This window comes from Panthera uncia, chromosome X (genome assembly GCF_023721935.1).
Source record: "Panthera uncia isolate 11264 chromosome X, Puncia_PCG_1.0, whole genome shotgun sequence".
Taxonomy (NCBI): domain Eukaryota; kingdom Metazoa; phylum Chordata; class Mammalia; order Carnivora; family Felidae; genus Panthera; species Panthera uncia.
This window is the reverse complement of record NC_064817.1, coordinates 79,543,915-79,565,553: the sequence shown is the minus strand read 5'-3', so window position 1 is coordinate 79,565,553 and position 21,639 is coordinate 79,543,915. Positions and strand designations below refer to the sequence as shown.

The 21,639-nt window shown below is 37.0% G+C and overlaps 1 protein-coding gene across 4 annotated transcripts; it reads left to right on the top strand.

Annotated features, from left to right (window-relative positions):
- Positions 1–8,968: 8,968 nt before the first annotated feature.
- LOC125931855 (protein BEX1-like) lies at positions 8,969–10,594 on the top strand. 4 transcript variants are annotated; one of them, XM_049644120.1, is made up of 3 exons: positions 8,969–9,087; positions 9,513–9,587; positions 9,943–10,593. In XM_049644120.1, the coding sequence occupies exon 3, from the start codon at positions 9,948–9,950 to the stop codon at positions 10,332–10,334; it is 387 nt and encodes a 128-aa protein (XP_049500077.1). In that variant the 5' UTR covers positions 8,969–9,087; positions 9,513–9,587; positions 9,943–9,947; the 3' UTR covers positions 10,335–10,593. The 4 variants fall into 4 exon arrangements, with proteins under 4 accessions (XP_049500077.1, XP_049500075.1, XP_049500078.1 ...); XM_049644118.1 differs by having other exon boundaries at positions 8,969–9,109; XM_049644119.1 differs by lacking the exon at positions 8,969–9,087 and adding an exon at positions 9,146–9,268.
- Positions 10,595–21,639: the final 11,045 nt, after the last annotated feature.

The following is a 21,639-nucleotide window of genomic DNA, read 5'->3' as shown; positions in this document are numbered from 1 at the left end:
GCAGGAGGCATCACAATCCCAGACTTTAGCCTCTACTACAAAGCTGTAAGCATCAAGACAGCATGGTATTGGCACAAAAACAGACACATAGACCGGTGGAATAGAATAGAAACCCCAGAACTAGACCCACAAACGTATGGCCAACTAATCTTTGACAAAGCAGGAAAGAACATCCAATGGAAAAAAGACAGTCTCTTTAACAAATGGTGCTGGGAGGACTGGACAGCAACATGCAGAAGGTTGAAACTAGACCACTTTCTCACACCATTCACAAAAATAAACTCAAAATGGATAAAGGACCTGAATGTGAGACAGGAAACCATCAAAACCCCAGAGGAGAAAGCAGGAAAAGACCTCTCTGACCTCAGCCGTAGCAATCTCTTACTTGACACATCCCCAAAGGCAAGGGAATGAAAAGCAAAAATGAATTACTGGGACTTTATGAAGATAAAAATCTTCTGCACAGCAAAGGAAACAACCAACAAAACTAAAAGGCAACCAATGGAATGGGAAAAGATATTTGCAAATGACATACCGGACAAAGGGCTAGTATCCAAAATCTATAAAGAGCTCACCAAACTCCACACCCGAAAAATAAATAATCCAGTGAAGAAATGGGCAGAAAACATGAATAGACACTTCTCTAAAGAAGACATCTGGATGGCCAACAGGCACATGTAAAGATGCTCAACATCGCTCCACATCAGGGAAATACAAATCAAAACCAGACTCAGATATCACCTCACACATGTCAGAGTGGCCAAAATGAACAATTCAGGAGACTATAGATGCTGGAGAGGATGTGGAGAAACGGGAACCCTCTTGCACTGTTGGTGGGAATGCAAATTGGTGCAGCCACTCTGGAAAACAGTGTCGATGTTCCTCAAAAAATTAAAAATAGACCTACACTATGACCCAGCAATAGCACTGCTAGGAATTTACCCAAGGGATACAGGAGTACTGATGCATAGGGGCACTTGTACCCCAATGTTTATAGCAGCACTCTCAACAATAGCCAAATTATGGAAGGAGCCTAAATGTCCATCAACTGATGAATGGATAAAGAAATTGTGGTTTAGATACACAATGGAGTACTACGTGGCAATGAGAAAGAATGAAATATGGCCCTTTGTAGCAACGTGGATGGAGCTGGAGAGTGTTATGCTAAGTAAAAAAAGCCATACAGAGAAAGACAGATACCATATGGTTTCACTCTTACGTGGATCCTGAGAAACTTAACAGAAACCCATGGGGGAGGGGAAGGAAAAAAAAAAGAGGTTAGAGTGGGAGAGAGCCAAAGCATAAGAGACTCTTAAAAACTGAGAACAAACTGAGGGTTGATGGGGGGTGGGAGGGAGTGGAGGGTGGGTGATGGGTATTGAGGAGGGCACCTTTTGGGATGAGCACTGGGTGTTGTATGGAAACCAATTTGACAATAAATTTCTTATATTGAAAAATAAAAAAAAAATAAAAATAATTAAAAAAATAAAATATAGGTCCCTCAGTCAATTGATCATTTGGCTCTTGATTTCTGCTCTGGTCATGATCTCACAGTTCGTGGTATTGAGTTCTGCATCTGGCTCCATGCTGAGACCTCAGAGCCTGCTTTGTATTATTTCTCTCCCTCTTCTCTCTGCCTCTCTCAAAATAAAATGAATAAAGTTAAAAAAAAATATAGTTGCCCCATTGAGGCTACAAATCCATTCTTAAGCATCCATCCTAAGGAAATAATCAATGATGTTCACCAAAATACTGTTACTCTATCAAAAGTTATAGTACATATGGATGGTCAAGTTCTCTTTATACTACAATGATATTCAATCAGTTGATTTTTCTTAGACGTGAATAGAGAAAACCTTATGCTTTGCACTAAACTGAGTTGTGCGTGAATGTATTCCAAATGAACAACTTTGCCAAAGTCTGACTGATGAGTGTAACCTTATTGCTATTACTCCGTTTAGTCAATATGGCTAATTTTCCCCAGTAACAACTTTCTCCATCTTCTTCTAAGTAATAGGACTCCCTTCCCCAAAGTTTTAAAGGAACTCTTCATCAGACAACTGGAAACTAACATTCCCCAGCCTCCCTTGCAGCCAAATACGTCTTTGCATCCAAATTCTATACCATGAAATATGTTATGTGGAGCACGCAACTTCTGTATCACTTTTTAAAAGGAAATTGTTTGTCTAATAATTTCTCTTTCCTCCTTCTTGTGTCCTAGAATTCAAAGTGTATGTACAACACTCTAGGAAATAACAGGCCAGGAAAATAGAAAGCACTTGACCTCACACAGCAGACAAATCCACCTGCCCAGAAGTCCCTTTCTATCTCTGGACTATTTTGTATGAGAAAAATATATTTTCCTCCCTCTCTCTTGTTTGAACCATTGTATTTTGGGGGTCTGTATATTATAGTGGCTTATCCTGTATCCTAAACAATTTTGGGAAGCAAGTGATAGATTTTCCACATAGAGTGAAAGGAAGGATTTTTCCTCATCACTTTTTTTCTGACGTGAAAAATGAAGTTAAAATGAATTCATGATATATGTTCTGCACATGTTTCCTAGTTTGTTATTTACTATTTTTGTTTCTAGTGGTTTTATGTATAGAATTTTGTTTTGTTTTGTTTTGGGGGTGCCTACATGTTCAGTCAGTGGAGCACACACTCTTGACCTTGGGGTTGTGGGTTTGAACCCCATGTCTGGTGTAGAGATTTACCTAAAAAAAAGTCTTAAAAAAAAGAAGTTTTTTGTCTTAATATTGACAATATAAGTATATTCAGAAATAAGGATTGATTATATTCTATTTATTACAGTCTATGTTTATGTATATATGTATATACATGTATATTAGAATTCCACTGAGCACACTGTTTTTAATCAACTTTTCTATTATTTAAAGTGTAAATCATGAAAAGATTTCTTAATCATTAAATACCCCTTTATAGCACATTTTCTTTCTTTTATTAACTTTAAATAATTTTTAATTATGTTTTTAGTTTTAGTTCCAGTATAGTTAATATACAGTGTTATATTAGTTTCAGATGTACAATATAGTGATTCAGTACTTTCGTACATCACTTGGTGCTCATCACAAGTGCACTCTTTAATCCCCATCACCTATTTCACCCATCCTCCCACCTACCTCCTCTCTGGTAACCATCTGTTTATTCTCTAAATTAAAAGTCTGTTTCTTGGCTTGTTTCCCTCTTTTTTTTTTTTTCCTTTGTGCCTTTGCTTTGTTTCTTAAATTCTACAGACAAGTGAAATCATATGGTATTTATCTTTCTCTGACTGATTTATTTCACCTAGCATTGTGCTCTCTAACTCCATCCACGTTGTTGCAAATGGCAAGATTTTTATCTTTTTTGTGGCTGAATAGTATTCCATTATATATATAGTGTATTTTTCTTGTTTTATAGAACTCAATTATACAAATAGGCAATGATATGTTTAAGCCAACTAATCCATATTTGCTTATTTTTTTCATTTTGTTTATATTTTTGCTTATGTTTTCCATTATTTTCCTCATATTTGTTTTGCTACAATGAATATCTTTATAAATTTCTAAACACATGTATAATTTTTTTAAAAATAGAATAGCATCTAAAAAATTAAATGACTACATCAAGCAGTATGAAAATTTCTAAGACTTTTAATAATTACTGTCAAATAGCCTTCCAGAAAGAATATATCAAATTACATACCCACCAATAGTGTGATAATTTTTTTGAGGTTTAACAATTTACTATGAGAAGAATTGTGTCAGTTTGTTTTGCATTAAGGAAAATTTTAAATACTGTATAAAATACATATGTAAAAGTGACCAAATCATGAATACCTAGCTCAGTGAAGTTTTACAAACTAAAACTACTTAACCAACACTTAAAATGCAACAAAACAAAACCCCAGACCACTACCAACACTGTAGAAGCTCTGTTCCAGTCATTATTCAAGGCTGTCACTACCTTGAATTCTAACATCATAGTTTTGCCTACCCTAAACTCATAAAACTCATATACATTATTCTTTTTCACTCTGACTTTTATATCTCAACATTATATTTTTGAGATCCATCCATATTACATGTACTCATAATTTTTACATTTTTATTACTGAATTACATCCAACTGTGTAAATATATGATTTACTTATACATTTTCCTGAAGAAGGACATTTGAGTATGTCTAATTTCAGGAAACATAATATGTGCTTTTATAAACATGTGTAAATGTTGTTTGGTAAACCAATACACATTTTTATTATAGGCATATCTGGAGTACAACTGCTTGGTCATAAAGTGTACATATGTTTACATTTATATACTGTGATAAACAGTTTTCCAAAGTGGTAGTACGAATTTATGTTGTACCACAACCTCATAAAACACTTGACATTTTCAGTTTTTATTATTTTAGGCATCCCTAGAAAGGGTGGGGGGTGTATAGTGGTATCACATTTTGGTTTTAACTTGCATTTCTCTTCAAACTGATGAAGTTAAACATATTTTCACAAATTTATTAGATATTAGGATATTCTGGGTTTTTTTAAGTATTGTTTTAAGGTGTTTGCCCATTTTTCTATTGAATTATCTGTCTTTTAAAATTTATTTGTAAGAATTCTTTATACATTATAGATATGAGTCATTTGTCAGATATATGTGTTCCTTATGTCTTTCCTAGTTTGTGGCTTGCTTCCTTATTCTTTTAATGGTCTCCTGATGAACAGAAGTTTCTGATATTAATAAAGTACAATTTGCAATCATTTTTATCCTTCATAATTAGTGCTTTTTGTGTCCTCTTTAAGAATACTGCCTACTCCAGGGGTGCCTCGGTGGCTCAGTTGGCTAAACATCCAAATCTTAATCTCGGCTCAGGTCATGATCTCACAGTTCATGCACAGAACCTGCTTGGGATTCTTCCTCTCTGTCTTTCTCTGCCCCTCCCCTGCTCACACGTGCTCTCCCTCTCCAAAATAAATAAATAAACTTTAAAAAACCCAATAATGCCTACTCCAAAGTAATGAAGATGATTTCCTCTGTATTTTACATTAGAATGACATTTTTACTTTTCCCACTTCGATCTGCAATTCATTGGGTGTTTATTTTGTGTGTTAATTAGGGTGGAGTCAACATCATTTTTTCACATATAGATATCCAGCTGATGTGCTACCACTTTTTGGGGAAACAAATCCTTTCCCCACTTCACTGCACTGTCATCTTTGTCATAAATCAAGTGACATGTGTAGGTATGTTTCACAGGTCTGTGCGTGCATGTGTGTACACAAATATGTTAATCTCTTAGACAATATGCTATTTATTCGTAATTTACTCACTATAGCATTGTACCAAGTTTGGTATCTAGAAGTGGAAGTCTCGGTGCTCCCTTCACTGTTACCTTGGCTATATTTGGTTCTTTGCATTTTGATATACAGAGTTTGGATCTGCTTGTCAACAAAAAATAACTAGCCAAGATTTTTATATAGATTGCATGAATTTAAACATCAAATTGGGACCAATTATATGGATTGCATGAATGTAAACATCAAATTGGGAATAATTGACAACTATAAAATATTGAATCTTTCGGGGCATCTGGATGGCTCAGTTGGTTATACATCTGACTCTTGTTTTTGGCTCAGGTCATGATCTCATGGGTTCGTGAGTTTGAGCCCTGCATCAGGCTCTACACTGACACCACGGAGCCCGCTTGGAATTCTCTCTCTCCCTGTCTCTCTGCTCCTCCCCCACTCTCTCAAAATAAATAAACTTTTAAAATATTTAATCCTTCAATCCATGAACCAGGCATATCTCTATAATTATTTAGGTCTTCTTGAATGTTTCTCAAAATTATTTCTTAATTTTTAGTGTAGAGGTCTTGCAACTATTTAATTAGATTTATTTCCAGATATTTCATTTTTTTTTAATTTTTTTTCAACGTTTTTTATTTATTTTTGGGACAGAGAGAGACAGAGCATGAACGGGGGAGGGGCAGAGAGAGAGGGAGACACAGAATCTGAAACAGGCTCCAGGCTCCGAGCCATCAGCCCAGAGCCTGACGCGGGGCTCGAACTCACGGACCGCGAGATCGTGACCTGGCTGAAGTCGGACGCTTAACCGACTGCGCCACCCAGGCGCCCCCAGATATTTCATTTTTAATAAGGATTTTTTATCCTGGATTTTATCAGGATTTTTTCAGGATATAATTATCAGGATATAATTTTATCAGGATATAATTACAAACAATAAGATACATACACTTTAACTATACAGTTCAATGATTTCAACAAATGTATTAGCCAGTAGAGTCACTACCTCATCAAGATACAGAACATTTCCCTCAGCTGAGAAAGTTCTGTTATGCTCCTTTTACAATTAAAAAAATAATTCCAACCTTCAAGCCAGGCAAACACTGACTTGACCCAATTTACATCAATATAAATTAATTTTGCCTCTTCCCAAACTTTATATAGATGGAATCACACAGAAAGCACTCTTTTGTGTCTGATATCTTTCCCTGAGTATAATATTTTTTTTTTGAGATTTATCTATGCTATTGATTGTACCAGCAGTTTGTTCTTTATTATTCCTTAGCTGTACCCTAACATATGACTATATCACAATTTGTTTATACATTTCCTGGTTGATGAACATTTGGATTGTATCCAGTCTGGGGCTATCATAGATGAAACTGCCATGAAATTTCTTATTCAAATATTTTTGAGGAAATATGGTTTGAATTGTGTTTGGGAAAATTCCTAAGAGTGAAATTTCTTGGACTTATGGTAAGTGTAAGTTTAACTTTTAAAGAAACTGTCAAAAAGTCTTTCAAAATGGTTGAACTTCTCATCAACAATGAATGAGGAATGAGTGCTCCAGTTCTTCCATATCCTCTAAAATACTAGGGATTGTCAGACTTTTTAATTTTAGCAATTCTGATGGCTGTGTAGTGGTATTTAATTGGTTTTGTTTGTTTGTTTGTTTTACTTTTCCCTGATGATTAATAACATTGAGCATCTTTCCATGAGCTCTTTGGTGATTTGTACATGTACTTTTCTGAAATGCTTGTTCAAATCTTTTGATCATTTTTCATTGCATTGCTTGCCTTATTTTGAATTTTAGAAGGTCTTTATATATTTTCTGGACACAAACATTTTGTTGGTTACACATATTTTTTTCTTGGTTTCCCACCTCATTTCTCAACCATATCTTTCATAGAGCAGAAATTTTTAAATTTAAATTCAATTTCTATGTATATTCCATTACTACTCTACTTTTACTACATCTTTAATTTTTTTTAAACATTCATTTATTATTGAGAGACAGAGAGAGACAGACCATGAGCACGGGAGAGGCAGAGAGGAGGAGACACAGAATCTGAAGCAGGTTCCAGGCTCTGAGCTGTCAGCACAGAGCCCGACGCAGGCCGAACTCAGAAACAGGGAGATCATGACCTAAGCCAAAGTCGGATGCCTAACCGACTGAGCCACCCAGGCGCCCCTACTTTTATTACATTTTACGTCTATAAATCAAATGGTATAATTCTCCACATTTGTGGGTTTTTTTTCAAATTATTTTGTTTATACTAGGTCTTTCTCGTTTACATATAAATTTGAGGGTAATTTTGTCAAGGTATACAAATATGGCTGCTGAAATTTTGATTTTGAATACACTAAATTTATAGATTGATTTGGAGAGAATTTAGCTTACCAGTATTGTATTTCCTGATCCAGGACCTTGTTTTTTCAAATTTATACCTAAGTATTTCACCTTTTTTGGAAGCTATCATGAAATTATATATTTTATCATTATAATTATATATAGATAATAATTTCAATTTCCAATTATTCATCACTAAAACACAGGAATACAATGGATTTTTATAATATCTATCTATAACTGCAAACCCACTAAATTAAAGTACTAGTTCTATAGTAGGCTTATTGTAGATCCCTTAGGATTCTTTAAATACATGATCATGTGATTTGTAAATAAAAACTTACTGCTTTTTGAACTTTAAATTTATGAAGGAATTTTAATATTTGATATTGTTTTAGTTCTGAAAATTCATTAAGACTCTGCTGCACTACGGTCTAATTGGCTCACCTCATGCAAGGGCTTCAGGTATCTAGGGGCCCCTAACAAGAGGAACCATCAGCTGCCCTGTTTTTTTCCAAGTTCTAAAAAAGAAGCTGGCTGTATAGTCTATATTTATGTAATGACTTATCAGAAGAGACAGATGGTTGGGTTCCCCCCCCCAACTTTAATTCTTATTTTCAAATAAAAATAACTAAAGTATATTGATTTGGGAGGATTTAATATAAAAAGAACAAAACAGATATTAAGAATTTTTAAAAATCCACTCTCCTGGGCTCTTTTCCTCACTCATCTCTTCTACGCATTTAAAAAATTTTTTTAATGTTTACTTATTTTTGAGACACAGAGAGACAGAGCATGAACGGGGGAGGGTCAGAGAGAGGGAGACACAGAATCTGAAACAGGCTCCAGGCTCTGAGCTGTCAGCACAGAGTCCGACGCGGGGCTCAAACTCACGGACCATGAGATCATGGCCTGAGCCAAAGTCGGAAGCTTAACCGACTGAGCCACCCAGGCGCCCCTCTTCTACACATTTTAAAAGTGGAGGGAAAATGGAGAGAGAGCACTAGTAGCAGAAAAGACAGCAAGTGGAAGAAAGCATATCCTTGGAGCAAAGAAGGGGAAGAAGCAAGTCCCCAGAGAAGAACTGGAAGTGGTCAACAGACCCCTGAGAAGATACTGCCCTTACCAGGCAAGCAGAGAAAAGCCCAGGAATATATAAAGAGGGAGAGTCACAGAGCCCAGCCTGGAGTTGCTTCGAAGGACGAGGCGGCAGAGGGAAGGTGCGCAGACCAATCAGCTCTGCGCCACCTAGCGGGCAGCAAAGGGCGCGGGATGGGGGTAGTGCCGCTCGCGGTGACGAAGGCCTCACGTGACCTGCCAACGGTGACTCGAGCGCCTAGCTCTAGCGTCAGACTGGGCTGGCGCTCGCTCCCTTCTCGGTACCTGCTCCCGGTGGCCCTGAGGGCGTGCGGGACAGGGGCACCCCCAAAGGGTAGGAGGCGGAGGGGGAGCAGGTAAGGGACCCGGAGGAGGGGGAGCGTCCCCTGGGCTCGGTGTGGGAGAGCCCACGCGGCCCGCGGAGCCCTCCTCGGGTCCCAGCTGCCCGAGGGCGAAGCCGCGGAAGGACCGCAGCCTCACGCCCAGCTGCGGACCGCGTTTGGCCGCAGAAAATGGTAGGGTGGAAGGCTGGACCGCTGTGAGGCAACGACCCTTTGCAAACACCTGCCTCCTGCACGCCCGGCCCCGCCCGCGTCCTTCTTGGTGTAGAAAATGGTGGTCTGCGCGGGGCATGGGGCGTCTTGGCGTAGGGGTGGGACGGCCGTAGGGTCCCGGGGCCTAGGAAGGGCTGGGTGGCGACGGGTTGGACCCAAGCGCTGGTTGCATCAGTCCCCGCTCCCTTACTCCCGCCCTCTGCAGGTGTGCGGGTCTAAGTGTCGCAGCGGCGCACTCGCGGCTAGAATCGGGAGGAGGAGACTGCAAGGATAGGCCCAGGTCGGTGTGGGGGACAGTGGGGGGGGCGGGGGGAACGTGTGGAAAGCCCTGAGACCCCCAAATCCCCCGCCCCACCAAACAGCCCGTCCTCCATCTTGGTGCCCGCAGAGGCCTGGGCTTGGATCGGCAGGGAAAATGGTGGGCTTTGCGCGAGGGAGGGGAGAGGAGCGGCTGGGAGTGGGTAGGGCTCTTACTGGGGGCCCCCTAGAGGGCGTAGGGAGCCTCTCAGGTGGGAAAAATGAAATTTTAAAAAGGCTAAGAGATCCAGGGCTGAATCTTGGAATGTGCCTAGTAGGGCCTCTGTCCTCGGTGCTGATCAGTCCTGATAAATCCTTCTCTTTCTTTTGTCTCTTAGGAGCAATGGCGTCCAAAGACGAGCAAGCAGTAAAAAATCTCCACATGGAAAATGCCAACCAGGAAAACGAAAAAAAGAATGAAGAGGAGCAAGTTGCAAATAAAGGAGAGCCCTTGGTCCACCCTTTGGAAGCTGGTGACTATTGTGTGCCTAGAGTAAATCGTAGGCGGTTCCGTGTTAGGCAGCCCATCCTGCAGTATAGATGGGACATGATTCAGAGGCTTGGAGAGCCACAGGCAAGAATGAGAGAAGAGAATATGGAAAGGATTAGGGAGGAGGTGAGACAGCTGATGGAAAAGCTGAGGGAAAAACAATTCAGTTACAGTCTGCGGGCAGTTAGTACTGACCCCCCTCACCATGACCATCATGATGAGTTTTGTCTTATGCCTTGAATTCTGATGTTTTCTCTGAAGTTAATAGGAAAACACACCTACCTAAACTTACATGTTTTCAGTGTACCTTTGTTGTAAACCTTTTGGTGTTAACATGTTTCTTGTGCGTCTCCTATGACCGCTTCTGATTGAATATTGTATTTTGACCCAATGTGTAAGATTCTGTCAGCAAGGGAGTCTTACCCTATTGAATGGCAAGATGCTCATTATATATTGTGAAGTTAATAAAGCAGTTTAAAAAGGCATTCTCTGTATTCTTTTCTATTTCAGATCTCTTAATATTTTGTATACGAAGACAGTCTAAGAATATATAAAGTAAAAAGTTAAAGTGTTTATCTCTTTATGGTAGAATTATGAATAATTTTAATTTTCTTACCTATATTTCATTTCAGAACTAAACACATTACTAATGAAAGAGCTTAACCACCTTTAAAAACAATGTGGGCACTTACACAAAAACTTGTGACAGAATCTGTTTTAGCTTACCTCTGGATTTCTATTTAGAAGTATAAACTAATAGTGATAAGAGACACGTCTTTTTAAAAATCATACTCATCAGAAAGATGATGATAACTCCAAGGGCTGCTGTGTGTACTTGGTGAAGCAATAAGTGTAAGCTTTCTCCAAGTTCTTGTTCCCACTGGAATGTGTGCATGACCCAACTCTAGATATCCCTTTCAGCTATTTGAGGAAGTTTCCAAAGCCAGTTCTTCCCTATACTCCCAAACAAGTCTAGTAGACTAAGAGGTAAGTACTTCCATTCCTCTGCTACTGTGCCCCATTCCCATCTTCTCCCCTGAGTACATCAGTTCAGGAGTCCTCAAGGTGAGGAAATCCCACTGATTTTTTTTTTCTAGAACACTCAATAAAGTGAATCCTCACTCTTCTATAAAAGTGTAAATTCCCTCTCCCTTTTTAGCTTCATGAAAAGACCTTATCTGTCTAGTTCTCTATGTCTGTAGGTGTGTAGTTCTTTCCTAAGAAACCCCCTTAGTTCATTAGACTATACAGGATGTGTAAGGGAACACAGCTCACTTTCAGTCTGAGACAGTCCCTCCTCATTCCAGCCCCCTGAAATTTAGGAATATAAAGAATTAACCTACATTGAGTTGAATGCCAGGAGATTATGTCAACGAATACCCAAATGTGGGTAATTATGAGAAGTCCATTGGAGGACTGTTGGGTTTAAGTTCCAATAGAACTTGGGAAATGAAGTTGCCTTGGAGTGTGCTATGTAGGTGAAATATATATTATATATGAAGACAGTCTTGTGGAAATAAACTTAGAAGTTAGGATTCTAGGGGTGCCTGGGTGGCTCAGTTTGTTGAACACCAACTCCAGCTCAGGTTATGATCTCACGGTTTGTGAGTTCAAGCCCTACATCGAGCTCTGTGCTGACAGCTTGGAGCCTCAAGCCTGTTTTGGATCTCGTGTCTCCCTCTCTCTGCTCCTTCTCTCTCTGTCTCTCTGTCTCTCTCTCTCTGTCTCTCTCTCTCTCAAAAGTAATATAAACATAAAAAAATTTAAAGAAGTTCAGATTCTAAAATGGAAGTTTGCAAACCACAATCTAAGAGCCAGATTTGGCCTATTATTTTTGTGTCCAATGAGCTAAGAATAAATTTCATGTTTTTAAATGGTTGAAAAAAAATCAAGAATATTTTTTGACATGTAAAAATTATATGAAATCCAAATCTTAGTGTCCATAAATAAGTTCTTATTGGAATACAGCCATACTTAGGAATTTACATACAGTCTGCACTACAGTGGCAGAGTTGAATAGTTGTGAAAGAAACAGTTTTGCCTGCCCGCAAAGTGTACATATTTTATTATCTAGCCCTTACAGAAAAAAATTGCCAACCCCTGCTCTGGAATATAATGTCACAATAGCAGTTATGAAACCCAAGGAAAAAATGGATAGGCAGGTGAAAACCATGTAACGGCAACCCCCAGACATCATGAATCAGATGCCTAAGCAATTCCAAAGCCCTCCCTCCTCCAGGTGCTTGAGATATAAGGCACATTCATGCAAGACAAGTTCATACAGAGAAAAGCTAGAGTTGAAAGGGCAGGTGAACTGATGAACAGATAAGCATATGCCCTACCATACTTCCTAAACTTGATTGTTAATATTAGCACCAGATTTTCTGGAAAACAGAAGCATCCTAGATTCACTGGCCTAAGGATATTCTTCAGCCTTGAAGAAAAAGTGGAAGCTCACATATGAACTCATGCCATACTGTAATAGAAGTTTAAGCATGTATATGCCTAGAAAAATGTACATCTCTTCCATGTAAGGCAGATCCAAGTTGCCTTAACCTCAGAGAAGGATCAGTTCAGGATCCTAGTCTTTGAAGAGAGAACCTGCTGTTAACCAGCTTCCTTTGGTTGTTAGTGTTTGGATCTGAAGGGACATCTGAGGGAGTAGTATGTGAGTGGTTAGGCTCCCTATACAACGTTCAGGTAACAAACAACCAGCAGAAAGTGAGCGAAAGCCAGTAAGGAAACAGAGCATTAGGTTCCCTCAAGGGAAACAGACATATATTTGCCCATTTATATCATTTCTATGTGTTGTGTAGTGAGTCTCCTTTTCTCCCTCTGGCCATTGTCCATGAAAAGAAGAACAAATTATTCCCATAAGTGCCTAAAAATTTTAATAAAGAGAAGGCAGTGAGATTAGGGATTGTACCCTGGTTCTCAAAAAAAAAAAAAAAAAAAAGGATGTGCAAGAAAGAGGCTTGAGATATAGATATGTGGTGGGCCATTGGAGTTTTAGCATATCATGCACATCTAGTAGGTATCTGGTGAATGAAAAATTCAACAAAGTAAGTATGGATTTACTGGTATTCAGCAACTGATAAACAAGTATGTACATCTTGGAATCCTTATTTAAATTGAGATAATAATGCAAATAATGTTTCATAACTTTTGAATAAAAATAATTACTGTTTGTTTTCAAAAATTCAATTCAATTGAAGGAAATTCAGAAAATAAATTTAAAGGCCACCATGTGACCAAAGAAAGCAGTGCAATTTGAACTTTCTAGTCAGGCAGAGCAGGGAGAATACACAGACACTGGACTCTTACAGGAGTCCAGGTAGCATAGGAAACTTTGGTTAGAGGCGAAATAAATCCTTCATGATTAACTATCATTTAAAACACAAAGCCATATTTATGCTTCAAGTGAAAATGGAATAACGGTATGGATTTACCTCCCTAACTGAAACAACTAAAACCGGGACAAAATACATGAAACAACAGTTTTCAGTTATTTAACGTCAGAGAGTTGGGAAAGTTAATTGAAATATGAGCCTTCTAATTGCCCCCAGCTTACTGTGTATTGTAGGATTTATAGCATATGTAGAAGTAAAAGGTATGTCAATAACAGCACAAAGACCAGGAGAGGGTTAACAGAAGTACAGGATTTTGAAGTTCTTATTCTATACATTAATATCACTTGAAGGTAGATTCTGAAATGTTAAAAATGTATAAACCTTAAAACAATCATGTAAAAAGTTGTAGCTGATGAGCCAACATATGAGATAAAATGGAATCTTCAAATAGTCAATGAAAAATGTTAGAGGAAAAAGAACAAAGAGCAGATGGGACAAATGGAAACAAATAGCAAGATGATTGATTTAAGCCCAAACAAATCAACATCAATAATTGCATTCATGTAAATTGTCTAAATACCTCAAATATAAACCAGATATTATCAGATTGTATATAAAAGGAAGACAAATATATGCTGCCTATAAAAACCGTATTTTAAATTTAAAGATACAAATTGATTACAAGGAACGGAAAAACAATGAGCAATCTTAACATCAATCAAAACAAAGCTTGAGTGGCAATATTGATTCAGATACAATAAATTTCAGGGCAGAGAATAGTATCAGGGATGGGGCACCTGGGTGGTTCAGTCAGTGAAGCATCCAACTCTTGATTTTGGCTCAGGTCATGATCTCACAGTTTGTGGGTTTGAACCCCACATCAGGCTCTATACAAACAGTGCAAATCCTGCTTGAGGTTCTCTGTCTCCCTCTTTCTCTCTGCCCCTCCCCTGCTCTTTCTCTCTGAAAATAAATATTTAAAAAAAAATAGTAATAATACCAGGAATATTACAGTTATAGAAAGTCATTACATAATTTTAAGTGCTAAGTTTGTCAAAAGGACATAGCAATCGTTAACATTCACATGTTACAGTGCTTTAAAATAGATGAAGGAAAAACTGATAGCACTGCAAGGGAAGCAGACAAATCCACAATTACAGTCAGAGATTTCAACACCTTCTCTAAAATATTGATAGAACAAGTAGACAATCAGCAAGAACATATATGGCTTGAAGAACACTATGAAACAACTTATCTAGTTGACAATTGTAGAACTTGCCACCAACAACAGTAGAATGTACCTTTGCTTCATTTGCACAAGGAACACTTACCAAGATAGTCCATATTCAGGGCCAAAAAGTAAGTTTCAAAAATTTTAATAGGATTCATATCATAAAATATATGTTTTCTGAGCAAAATGGAATTAAATGAGAAACTAATAACAGAAAGATATCTGGAAAAATCCCAAATATTTGAACTAACATCAAACAGCACATGTCTAAATAACCAAAGAAAGAAATCAAAGAGGAAATTATAAGGCATTTTGAACTGAATGAAAATGAAAATTCAACAAATAGTAATTTGTGAGATGTGGCAAAAGCACCACTTGGGCAGAAATTTATAGCACTGAACATACATATTAGAATAGAAGGAAGCTCTATACCTATTAAATAAACAGAAATCTTTAAAAAAAGTTTTTTATTTGAAGTATTTTTGGTATCCAATGTTATATTAGTTTCAGGTATACAGCATAGTGATTTGACAATTTTATACATTAAACTATGCTCACCATGAAAGTAAATGGAAATTTTATTTAAAATACTTCCTCTAAAGAAAACCATAGGTCAAGATGGCTTAACTGGTAATTCTACCAAACATTTAGGAATTAACATAATGCCAATTCTATTCAAAATCTTTTAGAAAATTGAAAAGGAAGGAATAGCTCCCAACTCACCCTATGAGGCTAAAATTACTCGGATAACTAACCAGACAATTATGTTACAAGGAAAGATAACCATAAACTAATCTCCCTCATGAACATATATGTTCATTTTTTTTTTTGAGAGAGAGAGAGAGAGCATGAGCAGGGGAGAGAGAGAGAGAATATTTGGTTTTTGGTTGTTTTTATGTTTTTTTAATATGAAATTTATTTTCAAACTGGTTTCCATACAACACCCATGCTCATCCCAAAAGGTGCTCTCCTCAAGAGAGAGAGAATCTTAAGTAGGCTCCACACTCAGTGCAGAGCCTGACATGGGGCTCGAACCCATGACCCTCGGATCATGACCTGAGCCAGGCACTTAACTGTCTGAGCCATCCAGGCACCTGCCCTTTTTAAAATTCAGTTATATATACAAAACATAATACACCATTACTAAGTAAGGTTTATCCCAAGGATTCAAGATAGTGTTAAATTAGAAAATCATTGTAATTCACTACGTTAACATAAAAGAGAAAAAAACATACGATAATCTTAATGGGTGATGAAAAAACATTTGCTAAAATTGAAAGAATTATTACTGATTAAAATAGTCAGCAACCACATATAGAAGAGACCTTCCTCAACCTGATAAACTACATCTACAAAAATTATACATAATGATGTGTATGTAAAGACTAAATGTTTCCCACCTAAGATGAAAAATGAAGCAAAATAAACACTTTCATAAATTATATTTAAAATTATACCAGAAGTTTTAGTCAGTACAATAAGAGAAAGAAATAAAAGTCATACAGATTGCAAAGGAAGAAATAGAAAATACTCCTAGAAAACTATTATCTATGTAGTAATTCTATGTAATATATAAAAAGCTACTTGAGCTAATAAATACGTTCAGAAAGGTTGCAGGATACAAGATTGAAATACAAATTTAGTTGTTTTTCTAATTTTCTGAGACTGCTATAACAAATTACCATAAGCTTGGTGGCTTAAAAAAAACACCCAGAAATGTGTTCTCTTATAGTTTTGTAGGCCAGAAGTCCAAATCAAGGTGTAAGTAGTGCTATGTTCTCTCTGAAATTCTCTAGAAAAGAATCCCTCCTTACTTGTTCCAGCTTCTAGTGGCCTCAGACAGTCCTTGACTTGTGGCAACTTTAACTCTAATCTTTGCTTCTCTTCTGTATGTCTGTCTATGTGTTCTTTGTTTCTTCTAAGGATACATCCATTGGATTTAGGGCCCACCCTAAGCCACTATGATATTTCTCAACTCTTTTTTTTAATATTCTATTTTTAAGTAATCTCTATGCCCAACATGGGGCTCAAACTCACAACCCTGAGATCAAGAGTTCCAAGCTCTACCAACTGAGCCAGCCAGGCACCCCTCATCTCAATTCTTAATTAATTACATCCACAAAGACCTTATTTACAAATAAGATCACATTTTGAAGTGCTGGGTAGACATGAATTTTGGGGGAAAATATTCAGTCCTGTACAACAATGAACAGCCAGATTAAAATTTAAAACAATATCATTTACAATAGCATCAGAAATATGAAATACTTAGGGATAAATTTGGCAAAGATATTCAAGACCTGCACATTGAAAGCTATAAAACATTGATAACATACATTAAATCCACCAAAATCATAGGAAAAGAGATCAGATTTGTGGTTACCAGCAGTGGGGGTGAGGGGAGGGAAAATTGTAGAAAAGTGGTCAAAAGGTAAAAATTTCCATTTATAAAATAAATAAGTCATGGGGATGTAATGTAAAGTGTGATGACTATAGTTAACACTGCTGTATGATTTATAGAAAAGTTATTAAGAGAGTAGATCCTAGGTGTTCTCATCACAAGGAGAAATTCTTTTCTTTTTTTTATTGTACCTGTATGAGATGATGAATGTTCACTAAGCTTACTGTGGTAATCATTTCACAATATATGTAAATCAAAGCATCATGCTATCTTAAACTTATACACTAATGTGTGTGAATTATCTCTCGATAAACTGGGAGAAAAAGTTGGAAACAACCTAAATGTCCATTGACAGATAAATAGATAAACAAAATGTAGTATATACATAAAATGGAACATTATTCAGTCTTAAAAAGGAATGAAATTGTGACACATGCTACAATATGGATAAAACTTGAAGACATTATGCTAAGTGAAATAAGCCAGACAGAAAAAGATTCGTGATTTCATTTATTCAAAATCCCTAAAGTAGTCAAACACTTAGGGACAGAAAGCAGAATGGTGCTTGCCAGGGCATAAAGAGAGTGGGGCAAGGGGAGTTAGTTTAATGGGTACAAAATTTCAGTTTGGGGAGACAAAGAAAGTTCTGGAGATGGATGGTGGTGATGGTTGCACAACAATGTGAGTGTACTTAATGCCACTGATATGTGTACTAAAAAATGGTTAAGAAGGAAAATTTTATATTATGATAACTTATCATAATTAAAAAAGAAATTTGCAAGTCAGTCTTCCAAGCCCAACATTGCCTTTAGAGTCTACACACATCCCAGCCTCCTTATAATACCAGAACCATGAAAACATGACTCGCATCAACCCGAGTAGGTATCTACTTGTAAATAATACCACAGTCCCACATCCTAGATGACATCACCCCAATCCAGAAGCCTGCCACTGGAAATGATGTTTCTTCAGATAACATGGTCCCAAAGATCTTACATTGGAGATGACTTTGCTCTCTAAACAGGGGAAGACTTCACCTCAGACACTGAGACCATCGTTTCAACAATGCCTATATGCTGTCTTTCCTAAAGTACTGACAAATTGAACACAATATATTTATTGTTTTTCTTTCTTTGATATTGGGGATTCTATTACATTTCTTCAGTTCATTATTTATTTAGTTCATGACCCTGGTATATGTTTTTCTCTCTGCCAAAAGGTATACTGTATACTTCTACACTTCCATATCTAAAGGGGAAATCTTGTAGAAGTTATAACTATTAATGCCATTTTAAAAATTAATGGAGATTATTGCTTGCCTCATGAGGCAACTACCTCCTAGACCACCCCTCATCTACCTTGGTTATGTCTGGCCTATAAGAACTTCTTATTCTTCTACTTGTTTTCTTCCTTTTTATTCTCATAATAAAAGGTCTTTTATGTTGTTTAAGGCAACTTATGTCCTGCTCTCTGTAAATCTTTTTTACTATTTGAGCCACTCAAATATCCCAACAATGGAGTTCAAGATGGATGTCAAGACATCTAGTCATCAACTACATCATCTTTTTTATTTTTATTTTATTTTATTTTATTTTATTTTATTTTATTTTATTTTTGTAAAAATGCTGTCGAGTCAATTGTGAGGCCCTGGCTAGAGGCTGGTTAGTTGCCCTTCATGAACAGATGATAAAGTATACACTTCTACCACTTCCCAGATCATGCATTCACACTCTGGGACACTATGCACAAGCCCTATTAGCCCATGGGCCAGGTTCCAGACAACTAAGAACAGCCTCTATGCCCTGGAGCCTGAGAAATTATTCAAATTAGCCAATCCTCAAAGGTCCAGAAAAATGTAGCTAGCCCCACCTAATTTGTAATACATAAACTGCCCTTGAGAGATCCAACTAGCTGTTATTCAGGTGTAATGCCTGTAGCTCTGCTTGGCAACTAACTTTCTCTCTTTTGGAGCTATAAGTAACAAAGGGTTCTGCCTTCTATCTATTTTTGTGACAGTGTGTTGTGTTCTGCAATCAAAAGAACCTTTAAATTGTATAAAGTCATTTAAAAAAATAAACACACAATATACAAAAATTAACTCAAAATGTATCAAAGAGCTAAATATATGAGATAAACTTTAAAACTCTTGAAAGAAAACAAAGGTATAAATCTTCATGTCCTTGAATTTGGCAATGAAGTTTTAGATATGACATCAAAAAGAAGAACAACAAAAAAGAAAAACATATAAATTGGACTTCATAAAAATTAAAAACTTCTGTGGATAAGAAGACACTTTCAAGAAAGTAAAAAAGCAATCCACAGAATGGAAGAAAATATTTGCAAATCATATATCTGAAAAGGGTTTTGTATCCAGAATATATGAAGAACTCTTATAATTCAATAAGAAAATGACAAGCAAGCCAATTTAAAAAATGGAAAAGGGTCTTGAATAGATATTTCTCCAAAAAAGATCGATAAATATCTGATAAATACAAGAAAAGATGCTTAATATTATTAGTCATTAGGAAAATGCAAAAATAAAAAAAGTGAAAATTAACAGTTGTCTTTGAGAATGGAGAGCAATTGGAACCCTAATATATTGGTGGTAGGAGTGCAAAATGTTGCAGCCACTGTGGAGCAGTTTGGCAGTTCCTGAAAAAGTTTTACATAGAATTACCACATGACCCAGCAATTCCATTCTTAAATATTACCCAAGAGAAATAAAAACATACACCCACACAAACACTTATACAGAAGTGTTTAAGGCAGCACTTATAATGGTAGAAACATGGAAATAACCCAAATATCCATCGATATTGAATGGCTAAACAGAATACAATATGGGCATACAATTAAATATTATTCAGCCATAAAAAGGAATGAAATACTATACATACTACAATGTGAATGGACCTTGAATATATTATGCTAAGTGAAAGAAGCCAAACATGAAAGGTCACATATTGCATGATTCCATTTATATGAAATATCTAAATTGGATAATTCCATGGAGACAAAGCAGATTAGTCATTGCTAGGAACCAGTAAAAGGGAAAAATTGGTAGTGACTGCTTAATGGGTTTGGGGTCTCCTTCAGAGTTAATGCAAATTATTTTGGAATGGAATAGAGGAGATGGTTTCACAACATTGTGAATGTACTATATGTCATTGAGTTATACACTTTAAAATAACTAATTTTTATGTTATGTTAATTTCTCCTAAAAATAGAGTCCTATTTGAAAAAAAAAGATATTTATAAAAGTATATTCTCTAGGGCAGTTGGCCTTCACTTGTTTTTATATTGCATACCCGTCTGAACATCTAATGATACTAGTGGATCCTATCCTAGGCAAATATACACACCCGGTAACAATGTACATATCGCTCCCAACCACACACACATGCACATCATTTTGAATATAATTCCAGAGGATTAAGACGGTTCTCTAGTTAAGAATGCTGGAATCCAAGGAGAAAGTGCTCTCACTTTAACATAGGTCAGCTTCTAGGATGTTTTTTTTTTTTTTCCTTTTCTCATTTTATTTATTTATTTATTTATTTATTTATTTATTCAATATATGAAGTTTATTGTCAAATTGGTTTCCATACAACACCCAGTGCTCATCCCAAAAGGTGCCCTCCTCAATACCCATCACCCACCCTCCCCTCCCTCCCACCCCCCATCAACCCTCAGTTTGTTCTCAGTTTTTAAGAGTCTCTTATGCTTTGGCTCTCTTCCACTCTAACCTCTTTTTTTTCCTTCCCCTCTCCCATGGGTTTCTGTTAAGTTTCTAAGGATCCACATAAGAGTGAAACCATATGGTATCTGTCTTTCTCTGTATGACTTATTTCACTTAGCATAACACTCTCCAGTTCCATCCACGTTGCTACAAAGGGCCATATTTCATTCTTTCTCATTGCCACGTAGTACTCCATTGTGTACATAAACCACAATTTCTTTATCCATTCATCAGTTGATGGACATTTAGGCTCCTTCCATAATTTGGCTATTGTTGAGAGTGTTGCTATAAACATTGGGGTACAAGTGCCCCTATGCATCAGTACTCCCGTATCCCTTGGGTAAATTCCTAGCAGTGCTATTGCTGGCTCATAGGGTAGGTCTATTTTTAATTTTTTGAGGAACCTCCACTCTGTTTTCCAGAGTGGCTGCACCAATTTGCATTCCCAACATAGGTCAGCTTCTATTTGTCTTTTCCTTTTCTCACTCCCAAGTAGCTTCTTCTCCATCTCCTCTATATCTTTTCTCTACCTGTAGCTTCTGCTTTTCCATGATGTCAATCTGCTCATGTATCAGGGTTTCTCTGGTTCCTAGGTACAGATCTTTTCATAAGTGCACATACTCTAGTACTTTCTAAGCATATGCAACCTTGCATACCATTTTAGGTGGTCCAAGACTTCATCAGTTGAGAATGCATGGTCTACGTAAATCAGTACAGTCACCATGTCAGACTTCCTTAGACACTGAACCAAACCTGGCTCAGAGGGCACAGGATGGGTATGAACTGGGAAGCAGACACCTTGCAGCATGCAAGGTGCTTTGGTG

Bases quoted from the DNA above. Each gene is read 5' to 3' on its own strand.
- LOC125931855 (XM_049644121.1), top strand. From the start codon at position 9,948: ATGGCGTCCAAAGACGAGCAAGCAGTAAAAAATCTCCACATGGAAAAT.